This window comes from Dipodomys merriami, unplaced genomic scaffold, assembly GCF_024711535.1.
Source record: "Dipodomys merriami isolate MVZ:Mamm:240054 unplaced genomic scaffold, mDipMer1.0.p SCAF_52, whole genome shotgun sequence".
NCBI lineage: Eukaryota > Metazoa > Chordata > Mammalia > Rodentia > Heteromyidae > Dipodomys > Dipodomys merriami.
Genome location: NW_027206091.1, coordinates 1470475 through 1487564, shown reverse-complemented (window position 1 = coordinate 1487564; position 17090 = coordinate 1470475). Strand labels below are relative to the sequence as shown.

The 17090-nt window shown below is 34.0% G+C and overlaps 1 protein-coding gene across 2 annotated transcripts in view; it reads left to right on the top strand.

Annotated features, from left to right (window-relative positions):
• The window catches only part of Cmc1 (C-X9-C motif containing 1), a 79184-nt gene that overhangs the window by 10559 nt on the left and 51535 nt on the right, over window positions 1-17090 (top strand). Inside the window, exons 1-2 of one of the 2 annotated variants that reach the window (XM_069998509.1) lie at window positions 13840-13997; window positions 14231-14320. In XM_069998509.1, the coding sequence (XP_069854610.1) occupies window positions 13940-13997; window positions 14231-14320 (148 nt within the window). In that variant the 5' untranslated portion in view covers window positions 13840-13939. Of the gene's footprint in view, window positions 1-13839; window positions 13998-14230; window positions 14321-17090 lie in introns of those variants that run through there. The other variant, XM_069998510.1, reaches the window with a different exon arrangement.

Sequence of the window (17090 nt, the reverse complement as noted above, 5' to 3'; positions counted from 1 at the left end):
TTTTGGCTTCTAGACCTTTGAACATAAAGTTCTTTTTCTCTAGGCTTTTCTCTCTTCTCTGTCCCTAAGTCTGTTTAGTTTTGGTTCATTTTTTTTCTTTCTCTGTTCATTTCTTTGAAGAACAATTTCATAGGATGCTTTTCCTGACTATTATCACTACTCAGTGTTTCAAACACTTTTAATCCCATTAAAAAAGAAAAAAACCCAAAAGGCTCTCAACCCCAAGCCTCATAAACTACAGTGTTTTTTTATTTTGGCTCTAAGTATTTTTTTCTAGAAGTGAAATACCACACATATTTATAGTTTTTGATGTGTCCATACATAACAAAAGAAATAACAGCAAAGAAAAATATTATTTGGAATATATCTGTGAATTAAACTGTGTTTATCTGAAACTGTATGACTAGAATGTGTAGGCCCAGATTGTGAGAGATTACCAACCTACCAAGGAGGTAATGTGCTGTTGTAGTCTGAGCTCCAAATTCAGAAGATAGTGGGATAGACTTTTTGTGTCAGCCTTTGTTCTTCTAAGTGGAATATTCTGAGGTTTGAGGATGAGGAATAGTGAGAGTAAGGTACATCACATTTCTTCAAGCTTTAAACCCTTTTTTTTGTTGTTGTTGTTGGTCATGGCTCTTGAACTGGGGACTTGGGTGGTGTTTCTGAACTCTTTTTGCTCAAGATTGTGCTCTACAACTTGAGCACAGTGCCACTTATAAGCTTTAAATTTTTATTATTCTAAGTACTTGTCATTGATCTCGAGAGGTTCTTGATTAGTATTGAAAGGTCGCCTCAGAAAAAAATAACTTTTGTTTACTAAAGTCTTGTAGTTTGAGTAAGGTTGTTAATAACATTTTGTAGCAATTTCTGTGCATACTATTGTCAAAAATGAGAACTTTCACCTAGTACTTAATATAAATGAACCATACAAACTTATACACAAATAAGAACATTGATAAATTAACTTTTCCACAGTTTGTTATATTTTACATTCTAAAGGAGGATGATGGGTTGGAATCCTGATTTTACTAATAAAGAACTACTACTAAGAAATTTTTACAGATTAAAGGTTATGTTAATTACCTAAACTTGATTAATTGAGAGCATAGTTTCAAATGATGCTACAAAATAAAGAAGCTTCCCTGTAGTATTCATTGTGTATGCAATCCTTAACATAGTAGATTATACATAATTAGGGCCTAATAAGAATTAACAGAACATATATATGACTATTAGATGATTTAAATGCTCTTAAATATACATGTCATTTGTAGCAGAAAACAACTGCATGTAATGTGATGTGGTGTTATAAATCCAGATGTGAATAGAATAGCAGTAGAATAGGTGCCGGTGAAGTCTCATGGATAAACAAAGTAAAATTCACTGTTTGGTATTGTTGAAAGAGACAGAGGTACTGAGTTGGATTTTCAAGAAGAAAACCTTGATAATAATAATACAAAAGAAGGTAGAAGAAGAAAAGTAACAGTTATTTGTTGAGTGGTGTTACAAGATTGCTTTGAGCTGTTCTTTATATCTGCTTTTAAGTGAGATGATGATTGTAAAACAATTCTTGCCACCACTCAATCCTTCCTCTTATAAGTACTGCATTCCTTTTGCCTACCATATGAGCATTAGCTGATTTCTCAGTTAAGATAACATAACAATTGGATGTCAAAATGACGGTTCAAACTATTGAAAATTTAATCTAGAATTGTGCCATTAGGACATAGAAATTACCAATATGTAGTTTGAAATGTGGTCAGATTACACTAGAAGATAGAGGTGAGCACTGATAACTTATAATGGCTTCAAAAATGCATTTTATGGATTGTGTCACAGGAATAAGAGCATTTAATTATCATGACAACATTTATCCTTTTCCTAGTATTGTTATACTGTTCAGGATATTTTTGAGACTTATGTTAAAATTTGTCATCAGTCTCCTATATAATACAATAATTTTAATGTTATCTTCTGGCAAATTTTTGTTATGAAAGTGAATTTAAATTTCAGCCAAAGTTTTTCAGAGATAATCTAAGGCAGGTGGTATGTGAACACCTTGGAAAATATTACCATGTTCCCTTCTCTCCCAATAGTTGTATTAAGGATTTAGTTTTCATATCCAAGTAAACTGGTTCTGAAAGTCATCTAATAATGAGGATGTGATTGAGCAAAGCCTTAGGTTTTGGAAATATGTGATTAACTGCTCAGTATAAAAATGATTCCCCCCAACCCATTATCAAAATATGACATGTTTTAAACAGGAATTTTATGAAAAGATGAGGAAGAAAGAAGAGTCAGTAGAGATAGTATGGACAAAGGAATGGAACTCTACATTTGTAGAGTTGAGAATATCTTACTGTCTTCTAGATGTATGTAAGAAAAACAGTAAGCTGGTTTAGTTTATACTACTAAGTAGGCTACAGGCACACTGCTTTAAAAAAAACTCAATAGGAAATCGTGTATGTAGGAAAAGGTAGTGTTCAAAAAAGTAAACGAAATGTTACCATGTAAGAAAATATGGTTACAGTGGAGATTGCAGTACATTTCCAAAATTGGCATATCTTATTGTGTAAGTTGGTATCCTGCTTTAGTCTACCCTTAGATTTGTTGTCCCTTCTAGTCTCATGTTTAAAGTAATATGGGTAAAGAGGAATCTGAAGTTCAAAAACTGGGTGGTTGGAATATAAAGTGTAGTTCGGATTAGGCACATCTAGTGTGACATGGGGTTATAAAAGCTCATGGTTCAGACTTTCAGATGAAGCATATTACTGTGGGACACAGGTACTATTTAACTTGGAAGCTAAGTCAAAATAATCACATCTAGCTAATATTTGATGTGACATCAGTACATGATAACGTAAAGTTTGCTTTTATCAAGTTTTGCTTTTTTTGGTGTTTTGAAACACTTAAGTATTGTTTACATGATTCAGCAGGAGTGCAGAATTCATTTTCATGTGTATGTTTTTGTCATAGAATGTTTGCAACAAAAGGAATATGATCTTGACATTGTCATCACCTCCACATTATCTGTAAAAGAGGGCTAATATGTTTACAGAGAGGAGAAGGGAGGGCTGTTAGGAAGACTGACATTCATAGCTCTCCACTCCTAGTTTCACAGCCAGAGTTAAACTAGAGTATGGATGGTGACTGGTAATCTTTCTTACTATTGACTTCCTTTTTTGGTTTATTAGTGCTAATGGCTTTCTTAAGGGAAACAAGTGTGAGGAACATTGATCATTCTTGTTTTAAATTTCACATTTTTCTTATAGGTCATACCCCTTTCTTCATACTCTCATACTGTAATATAGTATTTTAGTATGAGAATAATATTGTAATACAGTAATAACTATGATACAGAATTACAGTATGTGGGTATGTAATGCTTGCAAGAATGTAAAAATCTGGTTCTAAGCATCCATCCATGTCTTTGTGGTGGAGAAAACTGGGTAACAACTGAGAACTGTGATCTTACGGCATTTTCTTCTGTCTGAAGTTCTTGCCTTCAAGGGAAGAAGAGTAGATTGTAAAGGAGTGGGACCTAAAGATACACTGCTGCTTAGAAGAACTCTTTTGCAGACCTATTATAAACATTTTTTCCTGATTTTCCTCTAGAATCATCAGTAGCCTAGAAATGTTTCCAGAGCAAATAAGCATAACTGGGAAGAGTTTTAAAAAGTGTCATTAATGTAAATAAGAACCAAGTTAGTTAAATTAGAGCATTTCATTACCACAGAGTTATACCTTATCTTTTGTGTATCACATTCTTTCCTATGACAGATTTTATACTATTCAGATTTGCTTCTGTGTTTTCTTTGTGGATTCATAGCTAGTGCTGTTGTTAGTAGCCTTATAATCTAGTACTTCCATATTGCAAAAACACATGAGCCCCAAAGCAAAATCTGAGCTAACAAATTCAACCAAAGGAAAAGGTGAAAATTGACTTTCAGGTGATGATAGAATGTTAGAGCTTTGGAAATTTTCCCTCGTGGTGTTACATTCTGATTCATCTTTGTATAAATTTATTTGCCTGCATAGGAACAAACCTTAAAAATTTGATTCTTTGCAGGCTTTTGTACAAATATATAATGTGCACTGACCACATTGATAGTAATAAAAATTAATTTATAATTTTATGAATAAAGTAATACCATATAATACTTGTAGTGTTGAAAGAAGCTTTGTAATAAGTATAAAATTATCATTAATTATTGAAATTTAGTGTTTGGTAATTCTATCAATGAAAAATCTTTAGCAGAATTTATACATTTTCAGCAATGTCATTTAAAAAATTTAATATCAAAATTTTGGAACCTTGAAATCAACATTCATGCAATTGTAGAATGTTTTCTTTGCTGTATGTGGTTTTAATACAATGAACAGAAAAGTTTTTCAAGCCATTTAAAAATGTGTTTGGTGGGAATATTTAGAATTAATGATGATATAAATGCTTATAATTTATTTTGAGTCAGTCCGCTTTCTCAGTTCTTTCAGACTCTACCACTGTTCTTGTATAGTCTCCCTTTCAATCTGGCTTTTTCTTTCCATCCACATTTCTAACTTTTTCTATAAGCTTAGTGTTCTTTTTCTGATCTTATGGCTGTTTCAGGCAAAAATGAGGTGAAAAAAGCATAAATAGTAGTTGCCAAATCTGATAAAGCTTATATGCTGGGATGGTTAATAACAGTTTTTAAGTATACACACACACACACACACACACACACACACACACACACGCACACACGCACACACACACACACACACACACACACACACACACGACAGAAGTGGTATGTTGCCTGCAAAGTTTAAAATATTTCACACTGGTCTTTCAGAGAAAAAGTTTATCTTTTATATAGTAAGTGAAAATTGAGGTATAGTTGTTGGTGTGGTAAAGAGAAAAAGAAATCATGTGCACATCGGTCTTCAGAAAGTTACTTGAAATCTTAGATGAGATGAATAGTGTCCTTGAGGAATTTATACATACTGAAATTTGATCCGAGAATAAATAAATAAAAACCTTACCAAATGCAATCAGTAGTTAAAAATTTCCTTTTGGTCTACCTCCTCTACCTCATACATCTCAAAACCAAAACCCCTGGCTTTCTATAGTAGGAGATGTATATTTGTATACAGATATATCTGTATATTTATGTATATTGTGCATCTTTTTTGTTGCCAAGGGTCACTCAAACACCATTTTCAATTTTCTGTTCAGACAGTTGGTCCTCTGGTAGCTGAGGAGAAGCATATGTGCCTGTTCCATTATGTTCCAGATAATTTTGTAGGCTTTACACTACCACAAGCCAGGTGTTCCCCATCCCTGTCTGAGGTGGCAAATATGGAATGTTGGGAAGGGTATGCTATCAGGAAGGGCTGGCTTGGGACTTAGTCTAGAGCTGGCCTGTTACTGTTCAAGAAAATCTCAGTTCTGTTCTTAAGGCCATTTTGGGACAACCCAGATTACTTTGGATAAGCTTTTTTGACCAAAGCTAGTGCTTTTATCACTTTTTTTGAGGCCACAGCTCCACTTTTGGCTTAGTGGTTAATTGAACTAATATTTCCATCTCAGACTCCTGAGTAGTTAGGATTACAGGCATGAACTACTGGAGTTTTGGGTAATGTTTACATCAATCTGCAAACTATCTTTACAACTCCTAGATTAGTGATGGCTTGAATGACTGGGGAGTATAGCCTATAAAATGACAATCACAGGTCACTTCTACCACTTTGAAGGAACTAATAATCTTTATATAGGTGAACATCCCTAATCTGAAAATATGAAATGCTTCAAAATCTAACACTTCATAATTTAGGCATAGTCAACCAGCAAAGTCTGTGTAGCTGTTTCAAAATCTGAAAAACAAAAACTAAATCTGAAATACTTCTAGTCCCAAGAATTTTCAATAAGGGATTCTCATATATAGTTTTTGTGAAGATTATAAAGGGAGAGTTTGTTAATTTGTTATTTAAAGAATGCAAACATTGATAATCAGTAATACAAAGAGAGGAAAGAAAGTCATAGGCAAATCTCAACATGAAAATTACTGAAAAATTGTGAGCTGAATTTGAGCATCTGTCAACAGTCCTTCCACATTATCACCCCCCCCCCCCATTCTATGGCATTGACATAGAATTTTAAAAAGAGATATTGAAACTGCCCCAGGGAAAAACTGGGATTATTGACTATCAGACTACTAAAGCAGTGAGAGAGTTTAAAAATTGGCCATAAGGACGGTATAAATATGAACGTCTATACCAGCAATAAATATAGTATGCTATCTATGAAAATATGTCTTAATTTCAATATCAAGAGAAATAAATTTAATGAAAGATAATATCTTTAAAGAGAAAATTATACTGTGTCTACTTAATTACCTGAATCTAATAGTTATGTTTTGATTTTGCACTGAGTGCAAATTTGTTTTTAAGCTAAATTGCTTTAAATTGAGGTAAATGGCTAGTGAAATTCACTGTGTAAATTTAGTATGTACTCCAGTTCACTATGTAAATTTAATGTGTATCTCAATCAAGACATCTGTCCTCAATTCCTATAGACAAACGCTGTTCTAATTTTTACTACTGTTGGTTGATTTTTGCATGTTCTTGGATCAGGTAGTATGTGCTCTTTTGTTTTTTGTTTTTTTTTGGGGTCCCGTCATGGGGCCTGAACTCTGGGCCTGGGCGCTGTCCCTCAGCTCTTCAGCTCAAGGCTAGTGCTCTACCACTTGAGCCACAGCACCACTTCCGGCTTTTTTCTTTTGCTTATGTGGTGCTGAGGAATCGAACCCAGAGCCTTATGCATGCAAGGCAAGCGCTCTACCACTGAGCCGCCTTCCCAGGCCCAAATAATAATTTTTTTGGGGGGTCCGGTCGTGGGGCCTGAACTCTGGGCCTGGGCTCTGTCCCTCAGCTCTTCAGCTCAAGGCTAGCGCTCTACCACTTGAGCCATAGCGCCACTTCCAGCTTTTTTCTTTTTGCTTATGTGGTGCTGAGGAATCGAACCCAGGGCCTCAAGCATGCAAGGCAAGCGCTCTACCACTGAGCCACCTTCCCAGCCCAGTATGTGCTCTTATATATGGTTTGCTCAATATAATTTTTTTTAGAAATCATTCATGTTAAATGTATGAGGAGTGACTGTGATACGACTGTTCATAGTAGTATGCTATCAGTGATCATTCTTAAATACTGCTCCCCACAAACAGTTGTATGAAGGTATATTTTTGATTTATTTTTGGCAAATAACCTAAGGATGAAACATAGGTTGAGTGTATGCTTAATTTTATATTTATAACTCTTGGGCAGTGTTCCACAGTGTTTTACATTCTATGAGCAGTATATGAAAGTTCCAATTGCTTCACATTTACTGTATTATTTAGAGTTGCCACTATTCTAAATTTTTCATTCTGGTGTAAAATAATATTTGCAATTTTGTAATGATTTTGAGGACCTTTCCATACATACGCTTAGAAGTTTTATTCTGAACTCAGACTATCCTGTCTCTTATCCATCAATCATACATTTACCTACCTACCTTCCTATGTACTTACCTATTTCCTATCTAGTGATTTTTTTTGTTGTTGTTTTTTTAAACCATTTTATGGGCACTCATATATATGTGTACATAGTTTATGTAATTTTCTTTTCTTTTTGTAGTGCTGGAGATTTAATCCATGGCCTTGTGCATGCTAGGCACATGTGTCACTGACCTATAATGGAGCCACTTCTGTACAGGTTCAGTCCACATTCTTTTTTTTTTGTTTTTTGGTCCGGTCATGGGGCCTGAACTCTGGGCCTGGGCGCTGTCCCTCAGCTCTTCAGCTCAAGGCTAACGCTCTACCACTTGAGCCACCTTGCCACTTCTGGCTTTTTTCTTTTTTGCTTATGTGGTACTGAGGAATCGAACCCAGGGCCTCATGCATGCAAGGCAAGTGCTCTACCACTGAGCCACCTTCCCAGCCCTCAGTCCACATTCTTATGATAAGGAAAATATTCAGTATTTTATTACTTAATAAGATGGAAATTATAGGGTTTTCAGATTATTTTCTTTGGAATAAAGTTCCTTTCTAGTTTGTTTTACATTTTCATTTTATAAATTTATATTGGTTTTCTTAAAGGGTTTACCAGGTCATTTGCTATGATTATGTTGAATTTTAAGTTGGTGAGCCAGCTTTATAATGCTAAAATAAGGCTAAACTTAGTTGTGATATAGTTTTTTTTTATAAATTGGCAGGTTCAATCTACTGATGTTTTGTTGAGGATGTTTGCATTTGTGTTCATGAGGGATACTGTTTGTGTGTGTGTGTGTGTGTGTGTGTGTGTGTGTGTGTGTGTGTGTGTGTGTGTGTGTGTGTGTGTGTTTTACAAATACTGTGCTTTTGGTAAAAGGATAAAATACTGGACTTCTAAAATGTGTTGGGAAGAGATTGTAGAATTGTGTTAATTGTTCTTTAATTATTTAGGAGAGTTTGATAATGAAGCTGCCTGGCTAATTATTACTTTGTTTATCCCATTTATATTTCTGCTGTAAAGTTGCTTTCTGCTTCAGTGTATGTATTCTTTATGGTTTTCTTTTGGAGGAGGGCTTTCTTTTTACCTGTGTATTATTTAGAAATGTACTATTAAATTATTGAATGTTTTAAGAATGTTTTGTTTTCTTTCTGTTACCAGTTTCTAGTTGATACCATAATAGCCATAGAAAATATTTTGGTTCCATTTTTAGTATTACTTTTGATTTAATAGTGTGTTTTAGTTTAAATCTTGGTTCTGCATAGTTTATCATAGTTTGCTATCAACATTTTTATCATTCAGATGGATGTAGATACCTTAATCACACCAACATTGTTTTACTGTGTTACTATTATCTAGATTTTTTAAAGTTTTTATGTGTGCTGGTACTGGGGTTTGAACCCATGGCCTCTTGCTTAGTGTTTTTGCTCAATCTGACACTCTCATTTGAGCCACATCTTCAATTCTGGCTTTTTGCTAGTTAATTGGAGATAAGAGTTTCATGGACTTTCCTGCTCCAGCTGGCTTCAAACAGCAGCCATGATGTCAGTCTCTCAGGTTCCTAGGATTGCAGACTTGAGCAAGGTGCCTGGTGATCTATTTATTTCTTTTTAACATAATCTCTGTATGTGTTAATAATGATATAAATTTTGCTTCTGTTAAAAATAGGAGCTAGGCATAATTTCTGTTTTCATATCTGCAACCCTCTACCTACTTGGGAAGTACAGACTGGGAAGATTGTGGTTTCAGGCCATCACAGGCCAAATTTAGGGAAACTTTATCTGAGTCATTGTGCCAGGTTTGATTATTTACCTCTGTGATCCCATCCAGGATAATGCTGAGTAGAAATAGTGAGATCAGTATTTTCTGTCTTGATGTGTATTCTTTGTGTCATAGTAATGTGGTTTTAGCTATGGGTTTTTTCCTTTCAAGGTTGTTTAACATGTTGAGAAAAAAATTTTGTTCTTATTTTACTGGAAATATTATTGGTATAGATGTTAAATTACTAAACATATCTTGGTATATGCTATGATTATTATGTGATTTCCACTGTTTCATTTTTAATATGATAAATTAATGGTTTATGAATATTCAGTTATCCTGGCAATACTGTGATAGTCCCTACTTGGTTATGAAGTATCATCTTTTTCAAACAGTACTAAATTCAATTTGGAATCATTTATTAAGATTTTTACATCTATAATACATCTTTTTACATCTATAAGGAACATTATTAGAGTGCTGGTATCATTGTTAATTTGTAGTCTGGTTTTGGTATAAGGGCCGTATTAACCTTAGAGCAATTTTGTGCAAGAAGTTATGTGGAATTAAACATTTTTTTCTTAATTTTCCCTTTTTTTTCTTAAATAGCGATATTTAAGAAATATTTTAAATATCCTTAAATACCAAGGAGACTATCTGACCATGAAACTTCTTTGGACTATAATGCAAATTATCTTTAAGTATTTGTACATGGGAGTTGCCATTCAGCAAAGCAGTTTATGAGTACAGTGCATCTTGATTGATATCACCCCTTTCAGCATTCTTACCCATCTTGCCTAACCCACTCCTTCCCTCACTTTTCTTAATTTTGTAGGATATACATTGAATTTTTGACTGCATTCTCCCCCTCCCCCTTTTTCTTTCCATTTGTTTACCCCCTTTCCCCTTGACCTCATCCCACCTCTTTCAGATACTTGGTTTCTAATGTTTATTTTGTTGAACAATTTTGCCTTTCTTTTTCTTTTTCTTTTTGTTGGTCATGGGGCGTGAACTCTGGGCCTGGGCGCTGCGGAATCGAACCCAGGGCCTCATGCATGCAAGGCAAGCACTACCACTGAGCCACCTTCCCAGCTCTGATTTTTGCCTTTCTAAGGAATTACACTGTTTAAGTTCTCCCCTAAATCCACCATATTTCTTTTAATACATTTGTGCACACTTAAAGTATTTACTTTTATATTTATAAACTAATTCTAGCTTTCACATATGAAAAAAACATGTAACCGTGGTCTCTCTGGGCCTAACTTCACTTAATATATATTTTTTCTAGGTCCTCCCATGTTTGCAAATGTTGCAATATCATTCTCTCTAATGGATTAATAAAATTCCATTGTTATGTATACCCTATTTTCTGGATCCATTTGTCCATTGGGGGGGCATCTGGGCTGGTTCTGTACCTTGGTTATGGTGAATAGTGCTGTGAACATAGTTGTGCTGGCAACCTTACTGTATCCTAATTTGTAATCTTTTGGACAAATATTCAGGAATGGAATTGATGGATTATAGTTTTTTGAAGAACCTCCATACTGCTTTCTAGAATGTTTGAATAAGTTTGCATTGCGACCAACAGTGTTTAGGGTTCCCTTTTGCCCACATCCATGTCAGCATCTGCTACTGTTTCTATTCTTGTTTTAAAAGCTTTAAAATTGTTATTATAAAGGTGGTATACAGAAGGATTACAGTTGCATAAGTCAGGTAAAGAGTTCATTTCTTTTTGGACATTGTCACCCTATTGTGTTCCTCATTTTTGGTTCTTCTAACAGGAGTGAGGTGGAATCTCAGTGTTGTTTTGATTTGCATTTCCTTTAAGGCCAGAGATATTGAACATTTCTTCATGTTTCTTTTGGACATTTTTACTTCTGAGAAGTTTCTCTTTAGTTTATTAGCTCATTTAGGATTAGAGTATCTGGATATCTTGAGTGAGTTTTGTTTTTTTGAGTTTTTTTTTTAAGGAGTTTGTCCATTTCATTTTAGTTATTGCATTTATTAGGCTATTTTTTGGTAATCCTTATCATTTAAATCTATTGGTCATTTTTTATGTTTATAATTGTGATTCCCCCCTCCCCCCGCCAGTTTGGTTACTGATTTATCAATTTTAGTGATCTCAAAGAACCAGTTTTTGTTCCATTGATTTTATGTATATTGTTTTTGCTTGACAGCTTTTTGTTTTGTTCATTTCTACTTTGACTTATACTATTTCCTTTCTTTTACTTGCTTTGTGTGAAATTTCTTTTTTTTTTTTTGGCGTGTGTGTGGGGGTGGGGTGCTGGCTGTATTTCAGTGTAGAAGCATAAGTTGATTAGGCTTTCAGTGCTACAAATTTCTGTGTAAGTTGTTTTGACTGCATTATACAATTTTATTGTTGATGGTGTGTGTGTGTGTGTGTGTGTGTGTGTGTGTGTGTGTGTGTGTGTGTGTGTGTGTGTGTGTGTATTTTGAGGCTGAGTCTCATTTTCCAGCTCAGGCTGGCCTGACTTTTGGATTTGCATTTCCTTTAAGTCCAGAGATATTGACCATTTCTTCATGTATCTTTTGGACATTTTTACTTCTTTTGAGAAGTAAAAACTCTTACCATTTACCTTTTCTTCCTAAGTATTAGAATTGCAGACCTGCACAGTGCCAACTGGCTAGTTATCACACAACTTTTATATGTTATGTTTTCATTCCCAAATGTTTCCTATTCCCTTTTTGATAACATCTTAGATCCATAGGTTATTTCAAAGTATGTTATTTAGCTTAGCAATATTTGTAAATTATCCAAAGATACTTGATGTCAGCTTGTGTAGCTTGAATTTCTTCACTTTTAGGGAGATTTGTTTCATAGTATGGTTTATATTAGTAAATATTCCGCTGTTATTTGAATGGAGTATTCTGGAAATATTTACTAGGTCAAGTTAATCTTTCAAATACCTTAATATTTTAAAATGTAAAATTAAAGGTATATTTATCTAATAGGCTTTTCATATTTCATATTTGTGCATCATGATCCTTTTATCAGAGTTGTTCTCTGTTTTTGTGGTAGCTTTACTTTTTTGTAAAGGAGATTGTGGCATTATCTCCCGTACCCCTGATGATTTTGTGAAGTGGTCTGGACACAAAGAATGGGGCCTGTCCTACTTTTTCCATTTGAACTTGGGCTATTCTTTCTACCCTGAAATCATTTAATGTAGTGGGAATGATGCTTGCTTCCATAACAAGGTCAAGAAGGACATTTAGCTTTCACTTGGTTGTCCTGAGTGCTTACTCTCCAGACCTTCATTTATTTGTAGCTTGTTCTTTTTTTAGACCCAGGTACTATAATGCGAGAACATAACCAAATGGAGAGGCCATGTGTTGGTGGTCTGTTTTACAGTCATAACTGAGCTCCTTCCTTTGACCATTTCAGCCCAGATGTCAGGCACATACATGAAGAAAGAAGTAATTTTGGAAGTAAATCCTCCAGATGCAGCTTTTGCAGCTGTTGAAATCGACACCAGTCATTGAGTCTTCCCAGATGAGGCCCTTTTGACCTGTTGGGTGCCTATGCATAGTAAAATGTTTATTGTTCTACATCATTGAGTTCCATTGATGGTTATTGCACAGCAGTGGTAGTAGAAGTTACTTGTTTTTCTTTCCGGCTTAAAGGAGGTAAACATTTTAGTTTTTATATTTGAACAAGTGTCTTTAAATAAGTTTTATTAGATAGAACATAATTATTATTCAGAACTTTCAAGTTATTTCTGTTGTCTTGTGCTAGTGGGATGAGATGTTCATTTGGTTCTCATTCCTTTGTGCATTTTCCCCCCTGTTTCGAAGCTTTTAGAGTTTTGGTGTTTCAAACATTTTATCAAAGTGCTTTCAGATAATCCATAGTCCATTTCAGTCTACAGATTTTTTGATCTGCCTCAGTAAATTTATTGCACTTGCATTAAAATCTTATTTCCCTATTCTTTAACTTTCTTAGGAGTTGCTTATTTAGTTCAGAATGGTTAGTCTGTTTCACCTTTGCCATACAACGGTAATTCTTGGATATGTTGCTGTTAGTTTTGTTTTTTGAGATGCCCTGATATGTATAATACATATCATATATATGTTACATATATGATATACATATATGACATGTATTAGTCCATTGCTGTCTGTATTCAGAGGCTGTGGGAAAGAACATATTGCCAGAAAGATTTTAGGGGTTCCTAGTTTTCCTAGATATCTCTAGGTGGGATACATTCCAAGTGACTATTTGGCTCCTGCTGAGGTCCTTTAACCAACAATAAGTGAGTTTTCTCCAGGAAGTTTCTTACTCATGTTTACTGCTTCTGAGCACAGAGCACGACTCAGTTTGGTATTATTTTTATTATGGATACTCTATGGAAATTTCCTTAAATCTGACTTTGTCATTTTATTTTTTACTGAGGGCACTTACTTTTTCTTGGTTTTCCAGGGCACTCAGAATTTAACAAAAAGGTGGGAGCCAATAACAGGTTACTTACTTATGTTTTAAATGCACAGGAATTTGTTGTGTAGATGGACTTGTAGTGCTGCTTTTTCTTCTGCCAAATCTTTGTTTCTTAGGCTTCTTTTATTGGGATGAACTACTCATGTGCAGCCTCATATTCAAGGGTGGATAGGACCTTCATCTACCCTTGGATCTCAGTATGGATGAAAATCTTGCATGAATTCCATGAAACCAATCTACCTGAATACATTGTCCAAGGAAGTGTTACAAAAAGGTAGAAATTTTTAGAGATATCTATGATCTAACCCTTCCATTTTGTCATATATCAAAAAATTCTTTTGAATAATTTCTAGTGACTAAGATAATCACAATTTTATCAAGGGTTAAAAGAACCATTTAAAATCATACTTATATAGTCTATTATTTAAAATAAACAGAGTGCTTATTTTTTTCCTAACCTGATGATTTACTTGAGACTTTACTATAACAAAGAATTTTTTTTTCTAGAGCAGCATCTCAGACATGTTGAAAAAGATGTTCTGATCCCTAAAATAATGAGAGAAAAGGCCAGAGAGAGATGTTCTGAACAAGTTCAAGGTAAGATTAAAATATTCATGTAAAGATCAAATTCAAATATGATCTGAATTTAATCCTTAGCCCCAGAGTCAAGTAGTCGGTGCATTAATATGTATGAATTGCTTTTCATCCTTCACTGAGATATTGGTATTTCAGCTTACAGAACACCAGGCAGTGTTTAGTTCATTTACAATTGAAAAAAAAGTTTCCAAGTTACTAGCAAAAAAAAAAAACAACCCAATCCTTTATTCACATAAGTATAGTTATATATATAGAGAGAAAGATCTTGATAGGGGTATTCTAGAGAAACTAGCTTTTCTGGTATTTTTGGTAGGGAAAGAACAAACATCAACTCTCATGTCTTCTACCTGTTATTCATCTATCAACCTGCTTATATATATGGATATATGTACATTCTAAAATGATTTCCTTTAGTATTACTTTAGTCTGTTTTGACTTACTTTAAATCTTATGAATCTGGAGTTCTTTTATGTGTGTTTGGCTTTATGTTTATAACTGGAAGATATTTGTATAAATGTGTGCATGAAATGACCATGCATGCATGGTTTCTCTGAAAATGTTTTTAACACTAATATTCCTAATACTTAAAGTCTAGAGACTATGGTTGATTAATATGTAGGATTCTAATAAAAATCTAAACAAATCAGTAATAGATTAAAGAAAAACAAGACCATAATACATTTGAAAATGATAAGGAGATGGCAAAATTACTGTAGAAATGTCTTTAAAAAATAATCTACTTCTTAGAATGGCCATCCAAAAGATATAGTAAAATTGTGCTGGTGTGGCTACTTTTCTAGTTCCCTTTACTCTCCTCACATTTGTTGAGATCACCCCAAGTGATCTTGGTGAGGACAATGGACTGCAGCACCTTTTCAGGCTTCTTCACAGGAAACCAGACTCTGTCAACTCTAGTTTTGAGACTATGTCAATATTGTTCACATATGAGGAGCATTCCTATTCCCTTGCATGCCTCCTGCCCTTAGTACTTTCTGTTGACTCATCATTGTGTGAAGATAATTTCTCTTCCTTATTAAATAGCTTATTATAATCTCTTCAGTTTTGAAATCCACTTATAAATTAGTCATTTTAGACAAGAAATCTTTGTATGGTCCTTTTTTTTTTTTAAACCATGAATTAGTTGTTTAATCAGAGCCCTTTCCTTCAGTCCTCACCCCTGGTGTCAGGAGAAATTAACCCATTGGCACCTATAGACAGGATGCAGTGCCACATCTGGCATTGCAGGTGTCATACTAATAGTCTCACGAGGCAATCTTCTGCATAACTCATAGAACTTAAAAAAAATCCTGATCCACATGAGGTAGGATAAACTTAAAAATGGACATAAAGTTTTTGAGTTAACTTTTCATTACTTGAAAAACGTACTTGTTACCGATCTCTTAGTCTAAAGCTGCATGTTGCATTTATTCTGTTAATAAACTATCTAATACCTACAGAAAAACAAGATAATTAAGATATCATTATTCTAATACATAGAGTGAAAAAAGCATATTTTATTAGAAATATATGTTTTCCTGATAGGATTCAGTTGAAAATAAAAAAATAATTGTATGGCTCTGGGTTTCAGAGCTACCTTTGGTTACTTTTAAACAGTGCAAATTTGCTTTCATAATGAAAGAGTAAAATCAAACTTAAAAATACTTGTTTATATTGTGCCACTCTTCTCTTGTGATGGTACAAAGGAAAATGTTTAATTTTCATATTTTTTTATAAAAAAGTTGTTTAGCATATTGATGTGATTACTTTTCAAAATATATCTAGAATAATCTGAAGACAAAAAGCATCTTCAAAGAGATTCATTTAGATTAGTTTAATTATAATTGTTTATTAGAATCCATTCTATTAAAATCATTTTATATTTTTGAATTATAGATTATCATGTCTTGATTTCATGGACCAGATGGTTCAGAATAGTGTTTTAGAATGTAAAACTGATGGTTTTGTAAAATAATAATAAAACCTTAATATTTACCTTGTTTAATCATGTTAATTAGGAAAGAATATACATTAGTATTGTTCAGACAGCAGAAGAAAGCTGCATTTAAGCGGAATAACAAGGCATAATTTAGAACCAGGATGCTTTTTTTTTTTGAAAACTGAGTATAGCCTTTGCTTCATTAAATTATTATAGGATTTTACATATAAACATTATGTATGGTAATTGTACAAATTACATATAGTTCTTGGATAAAGATATAGGAATTTTAATAAGTTGATCTGACTTAGTGCTAAATGCTTCAAACATGATTATGTAGCTTTTCTGTTTAATTTTTTTCATGTCATTTCAACCTAGCTGATCATAAGAATTAGGTCAGACTGCCAGCAACTTAGGTTTGTGAAGGGCAGGGAACAGCTTTTCCAGGGACAAAGAGAAATGAAATCACTTTCAGTGAAAGAAAGATGCCTCATTATAGTCACCAAACAGCAGTTATTGACAGCTACACTTCCTATTAACAAGGAGCATTTAACTAAGAGTTTGGCTGTTGGATCTTTGGACTTGATCTAATTTGGTAGCATTAATTAGTTTCTTTTGAGCACAGACACTTCGTACTCACAGCTATAGATTTGGAGGGCTAATTAGGATAGAAAATTGAACAGAATGGGGGTAAGGCATTAACCTTCAACCGTTACCAGCTGGGACACTGATAAAGACCACAGAGTCCAAATGCTCCCTATTGAAATGAAGAGTACTCTAATGAATATCAGTTTCAGCCAGGTTGCTATATTCTTACCAGTTCTTTCTTCATTA